General features: G+C 38.0%; 1 protein-coding gene across 4 annotated transcripts in view; it reads left to right on the top strand.

Annotated features, from left to right (window-relative positions):
- Positions 1 to 15,031, top strand: part of GOLGA4 (golgin A4) — an 89,991-nt gene that overhangs the window by 26,770 nt on the left and 48,190 nt on the right. For all 4 annotated transcript variants that reach the window (XM_037148299.2, XM_037148300.2, XM_037148302.2 and 1 more), the window contains 7 exons: positions 574 to 621; positions 2,971 to 3,027; positions 8,634 to 8,732; positions 9,275 to 9,404; positions 10,305 to 10,492; positions 10,786 to 10,869; positions 13,651 to 13,798. In XM_037148299.2, the coding sequence (XP_037004194.2) occupies positions 574 to 621; positions 2,971 to 3,027; positions 8,634 to 8,732; positions 9,275 to 9,404; positions 10,305 to 10,492; positions 10,786 to 10,869; positions 13,651 to 13,798 (754 nt within the window). The remainder of the gene's footprint in view (positions 1 to 573; positions 622 to 2,970; positions 3,028 to 8,633; positions 8,733 to 9,274; positions 9,405 to 10,304; positions 10,493 to 10,785; positions 10,870 to 13,650; positions 13,799 to 15,031) is intronic.

Below are 15,031 nucleotides of genomic sequence, written 5' to 3' on the forward strand. Positions count from 1 at the left end.
TTTTTTTTCTCATTACCATTTCATCCCCTTATACTTCCCTCCCCCTAGCAGTCACTGCACTGTTGTCCATGTCCATGCGTCCTTTCTCCATTTTGCTCAATCCCACCACCCCGCTAACCTCCCTCTACCCTCACAATAGCTGTCATCCTGCTCTGTTACTTTGGGGTGGGGCCCAAGAATTTGTTTCTAGCAAGCTCCCAGATGATGCTGTTGATGGTACTGGTCTGTGACTACCTTTTGAGCAGTTGTCTCTAATTCCCACCTGTGAGTTAGGTACTGAAATTTAAGGAGGCACGTGTCTGAGGTAAAGTCACAAGGGGATTTACTATCGTTATTTATAGAGTTGAGTTTTCCTTTTAGTTTTTAGAAATATATTCCCTATGTTTAGCTTGGCTGTATATGCATCTAATTAGGTTGAATTTGTCTTACATAAAAGGATTCTTATGATATATTTTGTGACTTTAGTGGAGTATATGCTCCACCAAAACAAGATGTTTTAGTAGAGTTCAGAATAAGTTCATTGTATTTAGTTAGGAGTGACAAATGTTATTGATGACTTTTTCTTCATTTCAGCTTATAACAGCTTATCAGACTCTTCAGAGAGAGAAGAAAAAGCTACAAGTAAGTGATTTGTTGGCTGTGATATCGATTCATACATAATTTTAAAATTAGAAAGGATCTTATGGTAAGATAGTTCTGTCCTCACTTGTAATAATTTTTCATATGATAAAGTATTTAACCTGTTTTACCATTACTGGTGATTTGATAGAGAGAGGGAAGGATTCCAGAGATTCTGCTTGGTAGGGATGGGCTTCCCTCAGTTTGGGATCCCTACAGTGCAGAAGTGGTTTGGCTTTACGGCACGTTTGTCTCTTTCAGGCATGTATCCTAGTGTCTCAGTCTGCAGGTTGCATTTTTGTTTCAGTAGTAAAAAGATATACAGCCTTCAAAGCTTTCCCTTCTGTTTTTTAAATATCTGCAGACACCCCTGTTTCTTATCGTTGTATCAGGGTCCAAACCCAAGCATCCTCTATTCTGTTTCCTTTGGGAGGCTCTTGGTTAAGTGAGGAGAGAGGAAGCTATTATAGCTCTTCTGGGGGACCCACCCTGGCCCTACTGTGTCATCCGGTTCATGGGCAGGAATTTTCCACTAGGTATCACATGTCAGAGCTAAAGGGGAAATCTCCAGTCTACTTCAGATGGTGCTAACATTGTGCTGTGTTATTTATAAAATATAGTGGTTTTTTTTTTACAGTAGAAGTTATTTAAAAGTCTAGCATTTTGTGCCATTTAAAGATACTAAACAAAAGTTACGAATTTTGGTAAAGTTAATTAATTTCCCCTTGTACATTATTTTAAAATATTTAATGTGCCTTAAATATTAATCTCCATTAAGTACATTAAATTGTATGGCTTTGGTATGTGATATAATCAGGATGGCAACATTAGTTATTTATTGTGGATTTATTGTTCTAATTGTCTGTAATGTGTGAGTTACATTATTACAAATAGAGTTTTTAATTTTTAAAAACATTTTCTAAAATTAGTTATATAGAAGTGGGTAGTGGTTCTGATTTAATCCTCAAAAAGTCATCTTATTTCTAAATTCTGAGGGTATGTTGCTTGTGTTTTTGTGAATTGTCTGTGGATCTTTATTTTAGGTGTATGTATTTCTGCCACTAAGTGGCGATAGAGAATTGTGGTTGTGTAGACCCAAATTTAAAGGGTGTTAGAGATAAAATTCAGTGATTTTTGCTCTTTTCTGTATGTCTGTATATGCCCATATCTGCATGCCTAGAAACCTCTTTATTAAATAGACAAATATTCCTTCAATATAGACAATGAACTTAAAATTGTAAGTACTGCCAACACTATTACCAGTGCTATTCATACTACCTAACGTTTTTTCAGCTCTTACTGGGTGCCAGGCATTATGGTGTATTTAGTCCTTAAACCTCTCCCGGGAGGAAACGAGGAAGAGACGTGACTTGTTCATTGTTACCCATCTTGTCAGAGGCAGGGAGGAGAGCCGGGCCCTTCCTGGCAGTTAGACTGCAGAGCGTGTGCTTGTAAATACTGCGCTGCAGTTTTTCATCCTTCTCAGCATTGCATCTTCCTGCACTTAAAATTTATGTATTATACCAAACAAAGCCTGTTTTCATGGCTTTAGGGGGAAAAAGCCTTTGGCTCTGGTTTTATTCACTTACAAGGCCTCACAGATACAACACAGTCACACTCCCTTGGGTCATAAGCAAACTATTTGCCCACCTTTATCTCTGTTTTTGTTGTTGGTCTGCCCAGGCCAATGAAGACTCAGATGACCCCATTTCTTTACCTCTGTGTTTATATTTTATAGGAAAATACAGTTATTTTGTTTCCTTAGACCATAACTTTTCAGATTTAATTTCCTAACTAGTGAAAGGCACCCGTTTCCTGGCCTCCCCCACCCCACCCAGGAAAGGATGAATCATTTTATCTTTTAATATTACTCTTTTAGTTTCTTGATTTTTATGTATTATTACTAATTTAGCAATCTGTAGTTCTCCTTGCAGTTTTCTCCTGGACATTTTTTTTTAATATAGAAAAATATTTTTGTATTTAAGTCACACCAAGAAAACCTCTCTCAAACAGGCTGGTAATTGACTTGTTCCACACTTATAGGATATAATGAAATAATTAATTTGAAATTTGACATAACAAATATTTTTTTAATTTTTAAAATTAACATACAGTGGAATTGACTTTTGTTTGGTGTACATGTCGTTTGTGTAAGCACTGCCACAGCCAGGATGCAGAACAGGTCTATAACATCACAATTTGACTTTTAACACATTTTCAATGTGGCTAGAACCTTAACATTTCCAGTCCTGTTCTCCAGCCTCATGTTATTTTTGGATAAGCAGTTGTAATATAGTAAAAATAATTATTTTTGACTTGTTTGACTTAACTTTATTTTTATTTTAATTAAAGGGTATATTAAGTCAGAGCCAGGATAAAGCACTTCGGAGAATTGCGGAATTAAGAGAGGTAAGTTGTAGTGATTAGTACTTTGAGAATAGTAATTAAATCTCTCTTTTTCTTTTTAAAAGAGTGTATTTATTTATTTTTAGAGAAAGGGGATGGGAGGGAAACAGAGGGAGAGAGGAGCAGCGATGTGAGAGAGAAACGTTCTATCAGTTGCTTCTCTGCCAGGGACTGAACCTGCATTCTAGGTACGTGCCCTGACTGGGAATTGAACCGGTGACCTTTTGCTTTGTGGGATGATGTCCAGCCACCTGAGCCACACCAGTCAGAGCAGTAACTAAATCTCTTATTTTTATCAGAACTTTTGTTTATGCTGGGATTGTCTCACATGTGCTTTAGTAGTTACAGTAATAGCTCCCCAGCCCAGTCCTACAAGACCAGAGAGCAAGTCCTACAGTTTTTATTTGTGTGGTTTTCCATATATATATATATACATATACACACACACACACACACGCACGCGCATAGTTGGTGGAGTTAGGGAAATAGGAGTGTCTTACTTAGCGATAGAGTAGTATCATTTGCCTGCATGAACAGTCAGTGGCAATGTCCAAGGCTAAACTGTCCCTTCGGTTAGGTATTTCGGGCTTCTTTTTGTTTTTCCTAACCAACAGTCTTTTTGGTAAAATAAAACAAAAATTTTATTCATTATAATTCTGGAGGGTAAATTTTACAGTGAAGTCATAAAACAGTATAGAAAATCATGCCCCCAAATCTATAGCTTATATGTATATGGTGACCACTGTTGTAATCACTACCAAAGTCAGGGAATGGATTAGATGTTAGGCATCAGGTTTTGAGGGTGTTTGTAGTACTAGCATTACAGCTGGAGACGTAGGAGTCACCTGTTTTTTTCCCTTCTGCTGCTCAGTCCTTGTCCTTCTCCACTAGGGGTCCCTGACTGCAGGAGCTACTCTCAAGAAAATACCCAGTGGGCCACAAACTTGTATTTTATTACTAGATGGATAAGTACCCATGCGATGTTTCTTATTGCTGGCTCTTAGTAAATATAGGCCATCTCTTTGTGTTTTCAGTAATTTAAATTATAGAGCCAGTATTCTAAGGTATATCAGTGGGAAAAGAGAAAGGGCCTGCTTTGTCAGCAGGCTTTAGCCAAGCTTACGTACTCAGGTCCGGGTATTGAGGGACTTAGAAAACTGTAAGAGAGACTTTGGCTGAAAGGCGTGCCCTGCTGAGATCTATGGCAAGAAGTAGATGTGCCTACTCTTCAAAGAAGATGGGGCTCTTTGAATAATATGGATGTTGCCAATCAGATTGCAACTCTACCTCCCCTTTTTGGGAGCTGGTGGGGCGGTTGAAGGAACATGCAGACATAAAGTAATGTAGAGCTAAAGTATTCGGTATAGTATAAATCCATAACTATACTCGGTAACTTTATCTTCCTTTCTTAGGGAATACTTGGCCACAAATTGAGTTTCAGTACTTCAAAACATTTTTTTACAAAATTGATTTGAGAGTGAGAAAGAGAAAGAGAGAAACATCAATTTGTTCCACACATTTATGCATTCTGCATCCATTGGATGATTCCTGTATGTGCCCTGACTGGGAATCAAACCCACAATCTTGGCTTATGGGGACGACACTCTAACCAACTGACTTACGTGGCCAGAACACAACTTAATGGCTTAAAATAGCACGTATTACATGAAAAGTTTAACACAAGTCTCACTGGACTAAAATCAAGGTATCAGTAGGTCTGCATCCCTTCTGGAGACTCGGGGGGGGGGGATCAGTTTCCTTGGCATTTCCGTCTTGTAGAAGTGCTTGTATTTTTTGACCTGTGGCCTCCTTCCTCCATCCTCAGAGGCAGCACTGTCGCATCTCCCTTATGACCATACTTGCAGTCACTTCTCCCTTTCTCTCTGAGCTAAGTTAGGAAAGGTTCTCTGATTTTTAAGGGCCCATGTGATCAGATTAGGCCTGCCCAGATAATCCAGGAGAATCCCCTGTCTCAAGACCCTTAACTGAATCACACCTGCAAATTTCTGTAGACATTCTGGTTTTGGGGATTAGGACAGGGAGTGTTCGGAGGCCTTTCTCCTGCCTACCACCCTGTCTCCAGTGATGTTTCTAATGTGAAGGTAGTCAGTGAGATGGCTGGGAGACAGCTAATAAGAAAAGTAGGAGGAGCAAGGAGTCTGGAGCACATAGAGTAAATTCTTCTTTGGTACATATCTAAACTACTTTTGTAGTAGCTAAGATAGATTTCTGAACTGTAACCCCGGCTCTAGTTACATAAAGAAAAAAATTTACCCAGTAATTTGTATGTGAATACAAAGTAAGTGAGAGTTTTAGATACTTCTGATTTTGTTCATGAGGAGAAAAATTTCCTTCAGCCAGATAATGTAACCAATGGAATCATGGTAACAGCTAAATTAAACATTTGTAATGATATAAATCATGAAACATTTTGTTTCTTTGGGATTAAGTTCTGAATAGAAGCTGTACAATGTTTCATTAGTACTTTATTGATTTAGATAGGCCAAAATGAATATAATACTTTTATTTTGCTATATTAAGATATTCAGAAAGTATTTTTTTAGTACTTCATTTTTTCCCTTGTGGTTATGAGTATATGTATGATTAGAATCCATGAACATGTATCTCTCCTAGTATTTTCTGGAGGACAAACAAAACAACCTTTCTGTATAGGCAAATAATATGTCAATACCTAGCGTGTTAGGTATTTTTTAATAAATAAGGTAAAGAAATAAAAAAGGTAAATAGAAACATTTCCAACAAATACCCTGTAACTTTCTTTGCCTCATCTTGAAACTTACAGCATGAACAGATATTAAAAAGGTAATTATGCTATGGAAATTATGAGCTCATCGAAGTAAATAGGGTTCTTTGATTCCCTTTTAAGGTCAGTTAAAATGGGGAATGAATCGAGACATTGTCTTAGACGTGTCCTCCTTTCTGTGTCCTTTCTCTGGGTAATAGCATGTACTTTTTGAGCCTTGAGGCTCATCCGGATGCAGTTTGTTGTAAGTAGTCCCTGTTCTCAAAGCTGACTTCAGGGAGGGAGGATTCATTTTCTGCAGTTTGAAGTCACTTCTGAACATAATGGGTAACATAGGATGACATTTTAAAAAATAGTGAAATAAAGGTATTTGATGCATTCCACTCATCAGAATTTTTCTCTTAGGTAGTAATCAGAAAGACCTTGCAAAACTTATGCATGAAAGTGTTGATCCCAGGGTATGCCACAATTTGGAAACCATGTAAATGGTCAGCAGCAGGAGAAGTACTGAATTAGTTGTCATGTTTAGTAATATTAGAGAGTCATTTCTTATTTTGTTAAAAAGCTTAATTACATTATACTTAATATCTTATTCTTGTGACTTGAACAGGGGTTGCTTTAAGTAGTTAACTGAAGGAATGGCAGATAAAAACTAAGTTGAAATATTTTTTAAATCTTTATTGATTTAAACCTAAACTAGAACTGCATTTTATTTATACTTCTGAGTTACTTTTCTCCCATAGGCTTACAGTTTTAATAAAATAGTTTGAATGAAGTTGATATATAAACTGTCAGATGATAAGAAATCTTGAACATATTTTTTCACCTGTAAGTGGCTAACATGCAGAGTTTTCCCCCTAGTAAGATAACTGAATTTTAAGATTGGACTTCAGGAGCACTGGCCAGCTAGCTCAGTTGGTGCGAGTGTCGTCCCGATAGGCCAAGGCTGTGGTTTCCGCCCGGGCAGGGCACATGCAAGAGACAACCAGTGAGTGCAAAGATAAGCAGTGTTTCTATCTTTCCCTGAAATTAATCACTCAATAAATAAAAATTTTTAAAAGATTGGACTTTAGAATCAGTACTAGGCATTGCTTTTTTTAAAAAGGATTTAATCAAGTTGTTAGAGTGTTTAAAAAAACATTCAAAACCAGAAAACATATAAATTGAGGCATTTTTATGGGCCGTTAGGGATGCTGTGTATCAGAGTCTAATATGGTAGAATATAGAAAATTATGTACATTAAAGAAAGTGAAGGACCACATTATTGCTGAGGAAATGTGCAGAGGTTCCAGACCTGAGAATTGGCCAGTGCGGAGTCATGGAAGACAGTTCTTTCCAGACATTTGGTTTCATGACTGAAAAATGGTCTCCAGGTCCTTCCAGAAACGGAAGGCAGGATAATTGTCATAGCGCTGCTTGAATTTTTTCATGTGTGGACGTCAAGAAGTAGGAGCCGGATTCTTCTGTTGTCATTTTATGAAAGAAAGTTTTTATTAATAACACAAAATTAGGAAGGACATATTTTATTAATAACACAAAATTAGGTGTTTAAAGGAAAGATCTGGATCTAAGGACAGCTCTCTAATTGACCTCTGATATTTCACCATTGGTCTGTGAAAACTTCATGCCGGACATGCTCTAATTAGGAGACAGCTGCAGTGAGGGGAAGTCAAGCAAGGAGTCTTGAGTTGAAAAAAGCAGTAAATAACGTGCTTAGAGATCTTGGGCAGCGTGGGTGCGGTGGAGAAGAGAGATCAGTCAGTGCCTCCTCGGTGTTTTCAGAATCAGTGCATTTGAAACAGTGTAAGAAGAGGGCGTTCCTTGTAAGTCCTTGAAAATGTTTTTTGAGGCAAGTTTTCTAGCAAATGTGTGATGGATGGATCAAGTCAGGAAGACTTGAGGTAAGAAAAGTAGGAATCTCAGAAAAATAGAGATACTTTGATGGGATATCTGAAATGTTCTGGAAGTTAGTCTCTACCATGCCAATGGAGTGGTAGAAGGAAGAAGCACTGAGGGCACAGGACTGAGCCCCAAGGGATAGATGCCCCCAGAACTGGGGAAGGGCAGAGGGGACACTCTAAGAAACAGGAGTACAGGCCGGAGCCCTGGAGCCGTGGGAAGCAGGTAAGTGGCGGGGGTCATTATTGGTGACTGCTGGAGCACAGAGGTCACGGGCATTGGATTCAGTTAGGGAGGCTCATTAACGACCTGAAGAAAGAAGCACGTTGAGTAATTCAGGAACTTGAAATTTCACTGTCTGGTGATGAACTAGTTGAACCTTTTTATTTTATAAATGGGGAAGTTTCTGATTTTGGCTTTTGAACACTTTCATAAATTGGAAGGAGGAAGGCTCCATTGGCTCTCTGTTTGAAATATAATAATTTAATTTTAGATAAAGTGAATATAAGGTAGCACAGTAGTGAAATGTCTTAAAGTAAGATGAAGTTTTATTTTTATCTTAAGTAATTTTTTTATTCTCAATTCAGCAGTCATTATAGTTATAAAATGTACTTCTTGGATCTTCATAGTCTTTAAGAATCAAAATTATTTGCTGGTGTAAACACAAATGTTTTAAATGTTGATTATTTAAAAAAAGTTTTAATTGTTGTTCAAGTACAGTTTTCTGCCCTTTACCCCCATCCTAGCCCACCCCCCAACCTTCCCCACCTCCCTCCCGCCTCCATCCCACCCTTGTTATTGTCCATGATTATTTTAAAATTATTATTGCTGATACTTTATCATAAGAGGAGTGCAAATCTGGACTATGTTTTTAAATTTTGAGAACTTCAAGTCTATATTTTTTGTTTTATGCTGAAAATTATCTATAAAATCCTTTATGTTTTAGGAGCTCCAAATGGACCAGCAAGCAAAGAAACATCTCCAAGAGGAGTTTGATGCATCGTTAGAGGAAAAGGATCAGCATATCAGTGTTCTCCAGACTCAGGTAAAAGATTAAGAGCATGGAGTGTTTGGATAAAGAGGTTTTTAAAAAATATATATTTATTTATCTTTTAGAGGGGAAGGGAAGGAGAAAGGAGAGAAATATCAATGTATGGATGCCCCTCATGTGTCCCCTGCTGGGAACTGGCCTGCAACCCAGGCATGTGCCCTGACTGGGAATTAAACTGTGATCTTTTGGTTCACAGGCCCGCACTCAATCCAATGAGCTACACCAGCCAGGGCTGAAAATTAAAGAGGTTTTGATGGGTTATGTAATAGGTTCCAGATGTTTTTAAAAATGGCATATTTAAAAAATTTTGCTATTCCTCAGTTAAGGATAATTGTTGATCTGTTGTTTTTTGGCTAATATTTTGATATTGGAAATAACAAATATAAAAATCAACTGCTTTGGGAGTAAATTTTTATTTTAATTTTTCCCCTCAATATCACAAAAAGGATATTTACGCTATCTTTTCTGTTTTTAAGAAAGTACTACTGCCATATTTTCGTTTGAATCATTCTTTCTGATGAAGCACATTATTTTAGGTTTCTCTGCTGAAACAGCGGTTGCGAAATGGCCCGATGAATGTTGATTTCCCCAAACCACTCCCTCAGATGGAACCGCAGACTGAAGACGTCCCCAGGGAGAACTCAGAGAGTGACACGGAGGCAGTAGGTGAGCTTTATCTTGTCAGAAGGTTAGTTTAAAAATTGGAGGAGAGTGTTGAGAGATCCCAGGGTAGGAGCTGGTAGACATGGACTGAGAGATGGAAGTAAAGTGTTCTTGATGCTAACATTTCCGGAAAGATGCAAGAGTGGTTTTTTTTGGATCTTTGTGGTGGTTGTTATTCAGGAGACAGTAACTAATTAATTGTTTTAAGACTTGAAAGTCTGAGTGGTAGCTTCACACTTTTCATTGTAATTGAAATCAGTTTATTATCTTATACTTTTTTTGATAGTAATAGTAGATTTCATATAAACAGGTTAGTCCTACTTTAGTTAATAGGCAGTTTGTGATTATTTATAACTTTTTAAGTATTATATATTTTTGCATTCAAAGATGTCCATGTTTGCCCTATTATTTGCTGTTCAACTGGAAAAGAACAGTTAAATCTTTCCTTAAAATCCATTTCTAGTCCTCTGAACTCTTTGAGGCTTCAAGGTACATATTCAGTGAAATTTCGCTTTTTATTTACCAGCTCTTTGCAAGAGATTTATGATAAACTTTTGGTCCAGCCAGAGGTGCAGCGAGGTGCTGAGCAGCTGTTTCTCTGAGTAACCAGCCCATAAGGGGCCCTGAAATCCTCAAGGTGTGAAAACTTCACTCCTCACTGTAAAGAGGTGGAGAAAGGTGCACCTACCAGAACTCTTTTCTGCCGGAGATTAGAATACATTGGAAGGGATCCTTTGTTAATCCTTTGGGGATGGGGTCTAAGACACTCTTGTTGATTGGCGCAGAGCATAGTAGTGTTGGGATGAGAATACAGTGCTGTGTACTAACAGATAACTCTCCCCAGGGAGTCCTTACATTCCTTACTGACTGTCCCAGCTTATGCTTATGCTTTATTGTTGATAGTTGGAGACGGATCTTCTGCTAAAACACTGGAAATCCTTCAGCAGAGAGTTAAGCGTCAAGAGAACCTACTCCAGCGTTGTAAGGAAACAATTCAGTCCCATAAGGAACAGTGTACACTACTAACCAGTGAAAAAGAAGCACTGCAGGAACAACTAGATGAAAGACTTCAAGAGTTAGAAAAGATGAAGGTAAAAGAAAAATGAGTTTTGTTTAAGGTAGCCCCATACAGCTAGATCCACAGGCCCCTGCATGGCCGGCACCTCCTCTGCAGAGCTTTCTCCCGTCCTGCCCAGACAGTGTGGGTGAGGGCTCCCGAGGTGCTAGGCTTCATAGCACGTACCGTACTTCTGAGATACCTTGTATCCCTCCTTTCTAGGCTCTGAGAGGCGTCTGAATTAGAGAAAATGTTTACAGAGTTTTCTTAGGAGGAGAAGCTTTATTAGAAATGGAAATGAATTTTTAAAATTTTTTAAATTTTTAGGAACTTCATATGGCTGAGAAGACTAAACTTATCACTCAGTTACGTGATGCAAAGAACTTAATTGAACAGCTTGAACAAGATAAGGTAAAAAAAAATACTTATGATACTAAAATTTGGCAGGGCGCCCTAAAATTCACTTTTGGAAGCAATCAGAAGCATTCAGAGTTCTGCTTCCCAAAATGATTGCAGCTGCTTCCATGAAAGTTCTTTTTAATTTCTAGATTTATATAACTGTTAGCATTAGTTTTGTATCATGTGAAGCTGATTCTCTATGATTTCTGGATCCTAGTCAGTATTTTGATTTACAGATTACAATAATATCTGTTTATAGTACATGTTTCAGAGATAAGTTATTTATAATTAAGGCATTGCTAAATGTGAATGACGAATGTATTGTCTTTCAAATATAATGGAAACAGAATAATCTTTCAGATAAATTGCCTAAAAAGTAAAGAAGTGCTTCTGTCCAATTAGCATAAACAGAAAGAGATTGGTGGTTTAGAGTCGGGGCCGCAACTGTAGCTATGGTAGCCACGACAACTGAAAAACTCATGGGCAAATAGTTTTGACCTAACTCTGCAGCCCCAGGTTCTTGACTCCTTTTTTAAAAGGGGCTCCCATGGTGCACACTGTCATTTGTTTTCTTTACTACCCTACTTTACAGTTGCAGTGATTTAAGTAGCCATGTAGTTAAGAACATGTCAGAGCTGTTCTATTAAAATGTATCAGCAATCTTATCATTCTATAATATCATTTTGCTAGATTCTACTCTATATATTCCATGAAGACCCACTTAAAAAAACTTTCTTATTATGCAAAACTTAAAACATTTACGAAGGTAGAGAGAGTTAATGACATGAATTCCTATGAACCCATCACCTAGCTTCAACAGGTAACATCTCATGGTTAATCTTCATTTGTACGTTTTCAACTCCTATTATCCTTAACTCTTTAGAACAAATTCAAGAAACCTTACAATTTCTTCCATACGAACTTTACGCACTTTAAAATAAAGGGCTCTATTTTTTAAATAAAAACAGAACCATATAATCATGATCACATAAAAAGTTTAATAATTCCTTAATGTGATCAACTATCTAGTTAGTTTCAGATTTTCCCTTTTGTCTCATACATTATTTTTCCATTTTTACGAATCAGGATTCAAATAAGATTATTTAGTTGCCAGTGATTGATATGACTATTAAAACTTATTTTGTTTTATTTAAAAATTTTTTTATAGATTTTTAAAATTTTATTTATTTCTAGACAGAGGGGAAGGGAGGGAGAAAGAGAGGGAGAGAAACATCAGTGTGTGGTTGCCTCTCATGTGCCCCCAACTGAGGACCTGGCCTGCAACCTAGGCATGTGCCTGACTGGGAATTGAACCAGTGAGCCTTTGGTTCTCAGGCCAGCACTCAATCCACTGAACCACACCAGTCAGGTAAAACTTCTTTTAATCTATAGGTTTCACTGTCCTCTACACTCTCTTTCCTTTTTTTTTTGTTGTGATTTGATTTTTGAAGAAACCGAAGGCCGAAGATTTTTCTTTGAAATTTTGTGTAATAACACCCTACTTACCCAGTTTTTATCTGTCCACTTAATGTAGCTATTTGTGAGAGTCATACCCTAAAGCAGGGATTTACAAACCCTGGAAGTGAAGTAGTAGTTTTCTGAAGACCATAAAATACATGTCACAAAATCTTGTTTTTCAAGGACAAGTTGAACCACCTCATTTTTTTTGTTAGTAACAAATGACTGACTTAGTGACCTTTCTTTCTTGTGTAGATTATCTGAGAGTGGGGAGACAGTAGCAATTAGCCTTGGAGTAATGGTGGTTCCTCACTGACATAATAAGGAGTAGTGGTGGGACCGTAAACTGTCACAAGAGGAGAGGGAAGAACCAGGTAGATCTGTTCCACAGCCTTGGTTCATCCAGTGGGGCAGCGGTGGCCATGCATCCTCCTCAGCCTCTGAGGCTCTGCATGACGCAGCACAGATTCATTCTAGTTCGTGGGAGCTCTGAGCCAGTCGCAAAGGCTGGATTTTGTTCATTAGAAACTGTTTAGAAAGATAGGGAAAATTATAGCAAACATTTATAGAAAGATTATAAAATAAATGTTTAAAATATTTTTAATTCTTAAAAGATTAAACTTACTATTAAAATAGTATATATGTGTTTTTTAATTCTCAACTGAGGACATACTTAATTGATTTTAGAGAGGGGGAAGGGAGTAAGAGAGAGAGGGAGAGAAACATCGATGTGAGAGAGAAATATCAATCGGTTGCCTCTCGCACACACCCTGACCAGGGACTGAACCTGCAACCTAAGCATGTGTCCTGATAGGGAATCAAACCCATGACCTTTCAGTTTTCGGGATGATGCTCCAACTGAGCCACATCAGCCAGGGCTATTAAAATAATTTTCAATATCAAAAATACCCTGATAAGCCAGGTACCCTGGGTTATTAGAGTAGATAGTATAGTATATAATGAAAAACACAGACTTAAGTTTGTGAAATAATGAAAAAATTCTTATGTTGTGTTTAGTAAGAAATACTTTGTTTTCTGCCTTTTAAAGTAAGTTTGACTCGTGCTGTGGATGATGTGGTTTTATTATGCAGACATTTTAGAGCAGGGCTGTCATTCATTTTCACCAGGGGCCACATCAGCCTTGAGGCTGCCTTCGAAGAGCTGGATATAATTTTAAGACTGTGTAAATGTAACTACTCCTTAACTAGGTACAAGGAGCTCTCCCTTTGTAGGCAACTGTGAGGCTGATGTGGCCCCGGTGAAAATGAGTTTGACACCCCTGACGATGATGCTGTTTTGTTTTGCAAACACTTTAGAGTCTGTGCTTCTGTGTAGGGAATGGTAATAGCAGAGACAAAACGTCAGATGCATGAAACCCTGGAGATGAAAGAAGAAGAAATCGCTCAACTTCGTAGTCGAATCAAGCAGATGACTACCCAGGGAGAGGAATTGCGGGAACAGAAAGAAAAGTCTGAAAGAGCTGGTAAGAACTCAGGGGTTACTCATTTTGTGTTAGAGATCAGAAGTCATGTAAAGTGTTTGCTCAACCAACATTTAGAACAATTACTAAAATATTGATAGAAATGCTCAACTCCAGTATAAAACACTGATTCCTTCTAGCAGGCAGGGGTTGGTAAACTATGGCCTATTTATGTAGTAGGGCTCTCAGCTAGTTAGTATTTTTACATTTTCAAGTAGTTGGACAAAAAAATATGTGACAGAGACTATTCGTGGTTTGCAAAGCCTAAAATTTACTGTCTGGCCCTTTATAGAAAATGTTTGCTGACCACTGCATTGGAGCATCAGAATTCAGGTTTACAATTTTGGAACTCCCAGTAAGGCACAGCATAGTACATGTTAAATAACTGCTACTTTATAGATGCTGTAGGGTAAACAAAGTACAAGATATCATCTGCTTTTTAAAGAAATAATGAATAATTTGATGCTATACATAATAGTATTACGTTTTGATACAATAAATGCTAGGCTGTAAAGTATAGAGACCAGCATTGTATTCAACAGGTACAATACCAAGGTATGCTAGGAGAGAACAGAAAGGTGTTAGAAAGTTAAGATGGTGCAGTGAACTGGCACCTCAGGTCAGTGAGGATGTGAGTTTTGAGTTGAGCCTCAGGTGAATAGAATGGCCCTGAACAGAGAGGTGGGGCAACACACATTTCAGATGCTGCAAGACTGTAAACGGGCACAGTGACCGTAGTGGGTGTGTGAATCAACTGAAAGCCATTCTTGCTAAAATGAGGGATAAAGTTGGATTGTGAAGGAACTGATTGTTAAAATCTTAAAAGGTGAGTAGCTGAGTTTAGATTTGGTGTACAAGGCAAAAGGAAACCGGTAGTGGGAAAATGTAATGTATGGAAGCTGGTGGTTTATGGAGAAAAGAAATGAAGGGGAAGTCAAACTTAGAAGCGAAAGTGGAAATCCAGGTTTGAGGGACTGAGTGCTTTGGCCACCGTGACTAGGATTGTGGATCTGGGAGGAGGGGAGGAGTACAGTCTACAGAATTTGGTATCTCAGAAACCTGGAGGGGCAGAAGGAAAGGGGGATCTAAGATAACTCCGAGGGATTCAGTTTAGGAGACTGAATGAATGGTGTGAAGTCAGAAGAGCAAATCTACATGGGGAGGTTGAGGAATGGGGTGAAAGGGTGAGTTTGCTCATTAAATACTTTGAATTTAAACCCATCATGAGCTTCCCAA

Source organism: Artibeus jamaicensis, unplaced genomic scaffold (assembly GCF_021234435.1).
Source record: "Artibeus jamaicensis isolate MK-2021 breed Jamaican fruit bat unplaced genomic scaffold, CSHL_Jam_final contig_519, whole genome shotgun sequence".
Taxonomy (NCBI): Eukaryota; Metazoa; Chordata; class Mammalia; order Chiroptera; family Phyllostomidae; genus Artibeus; species Artibeus jamaicensis.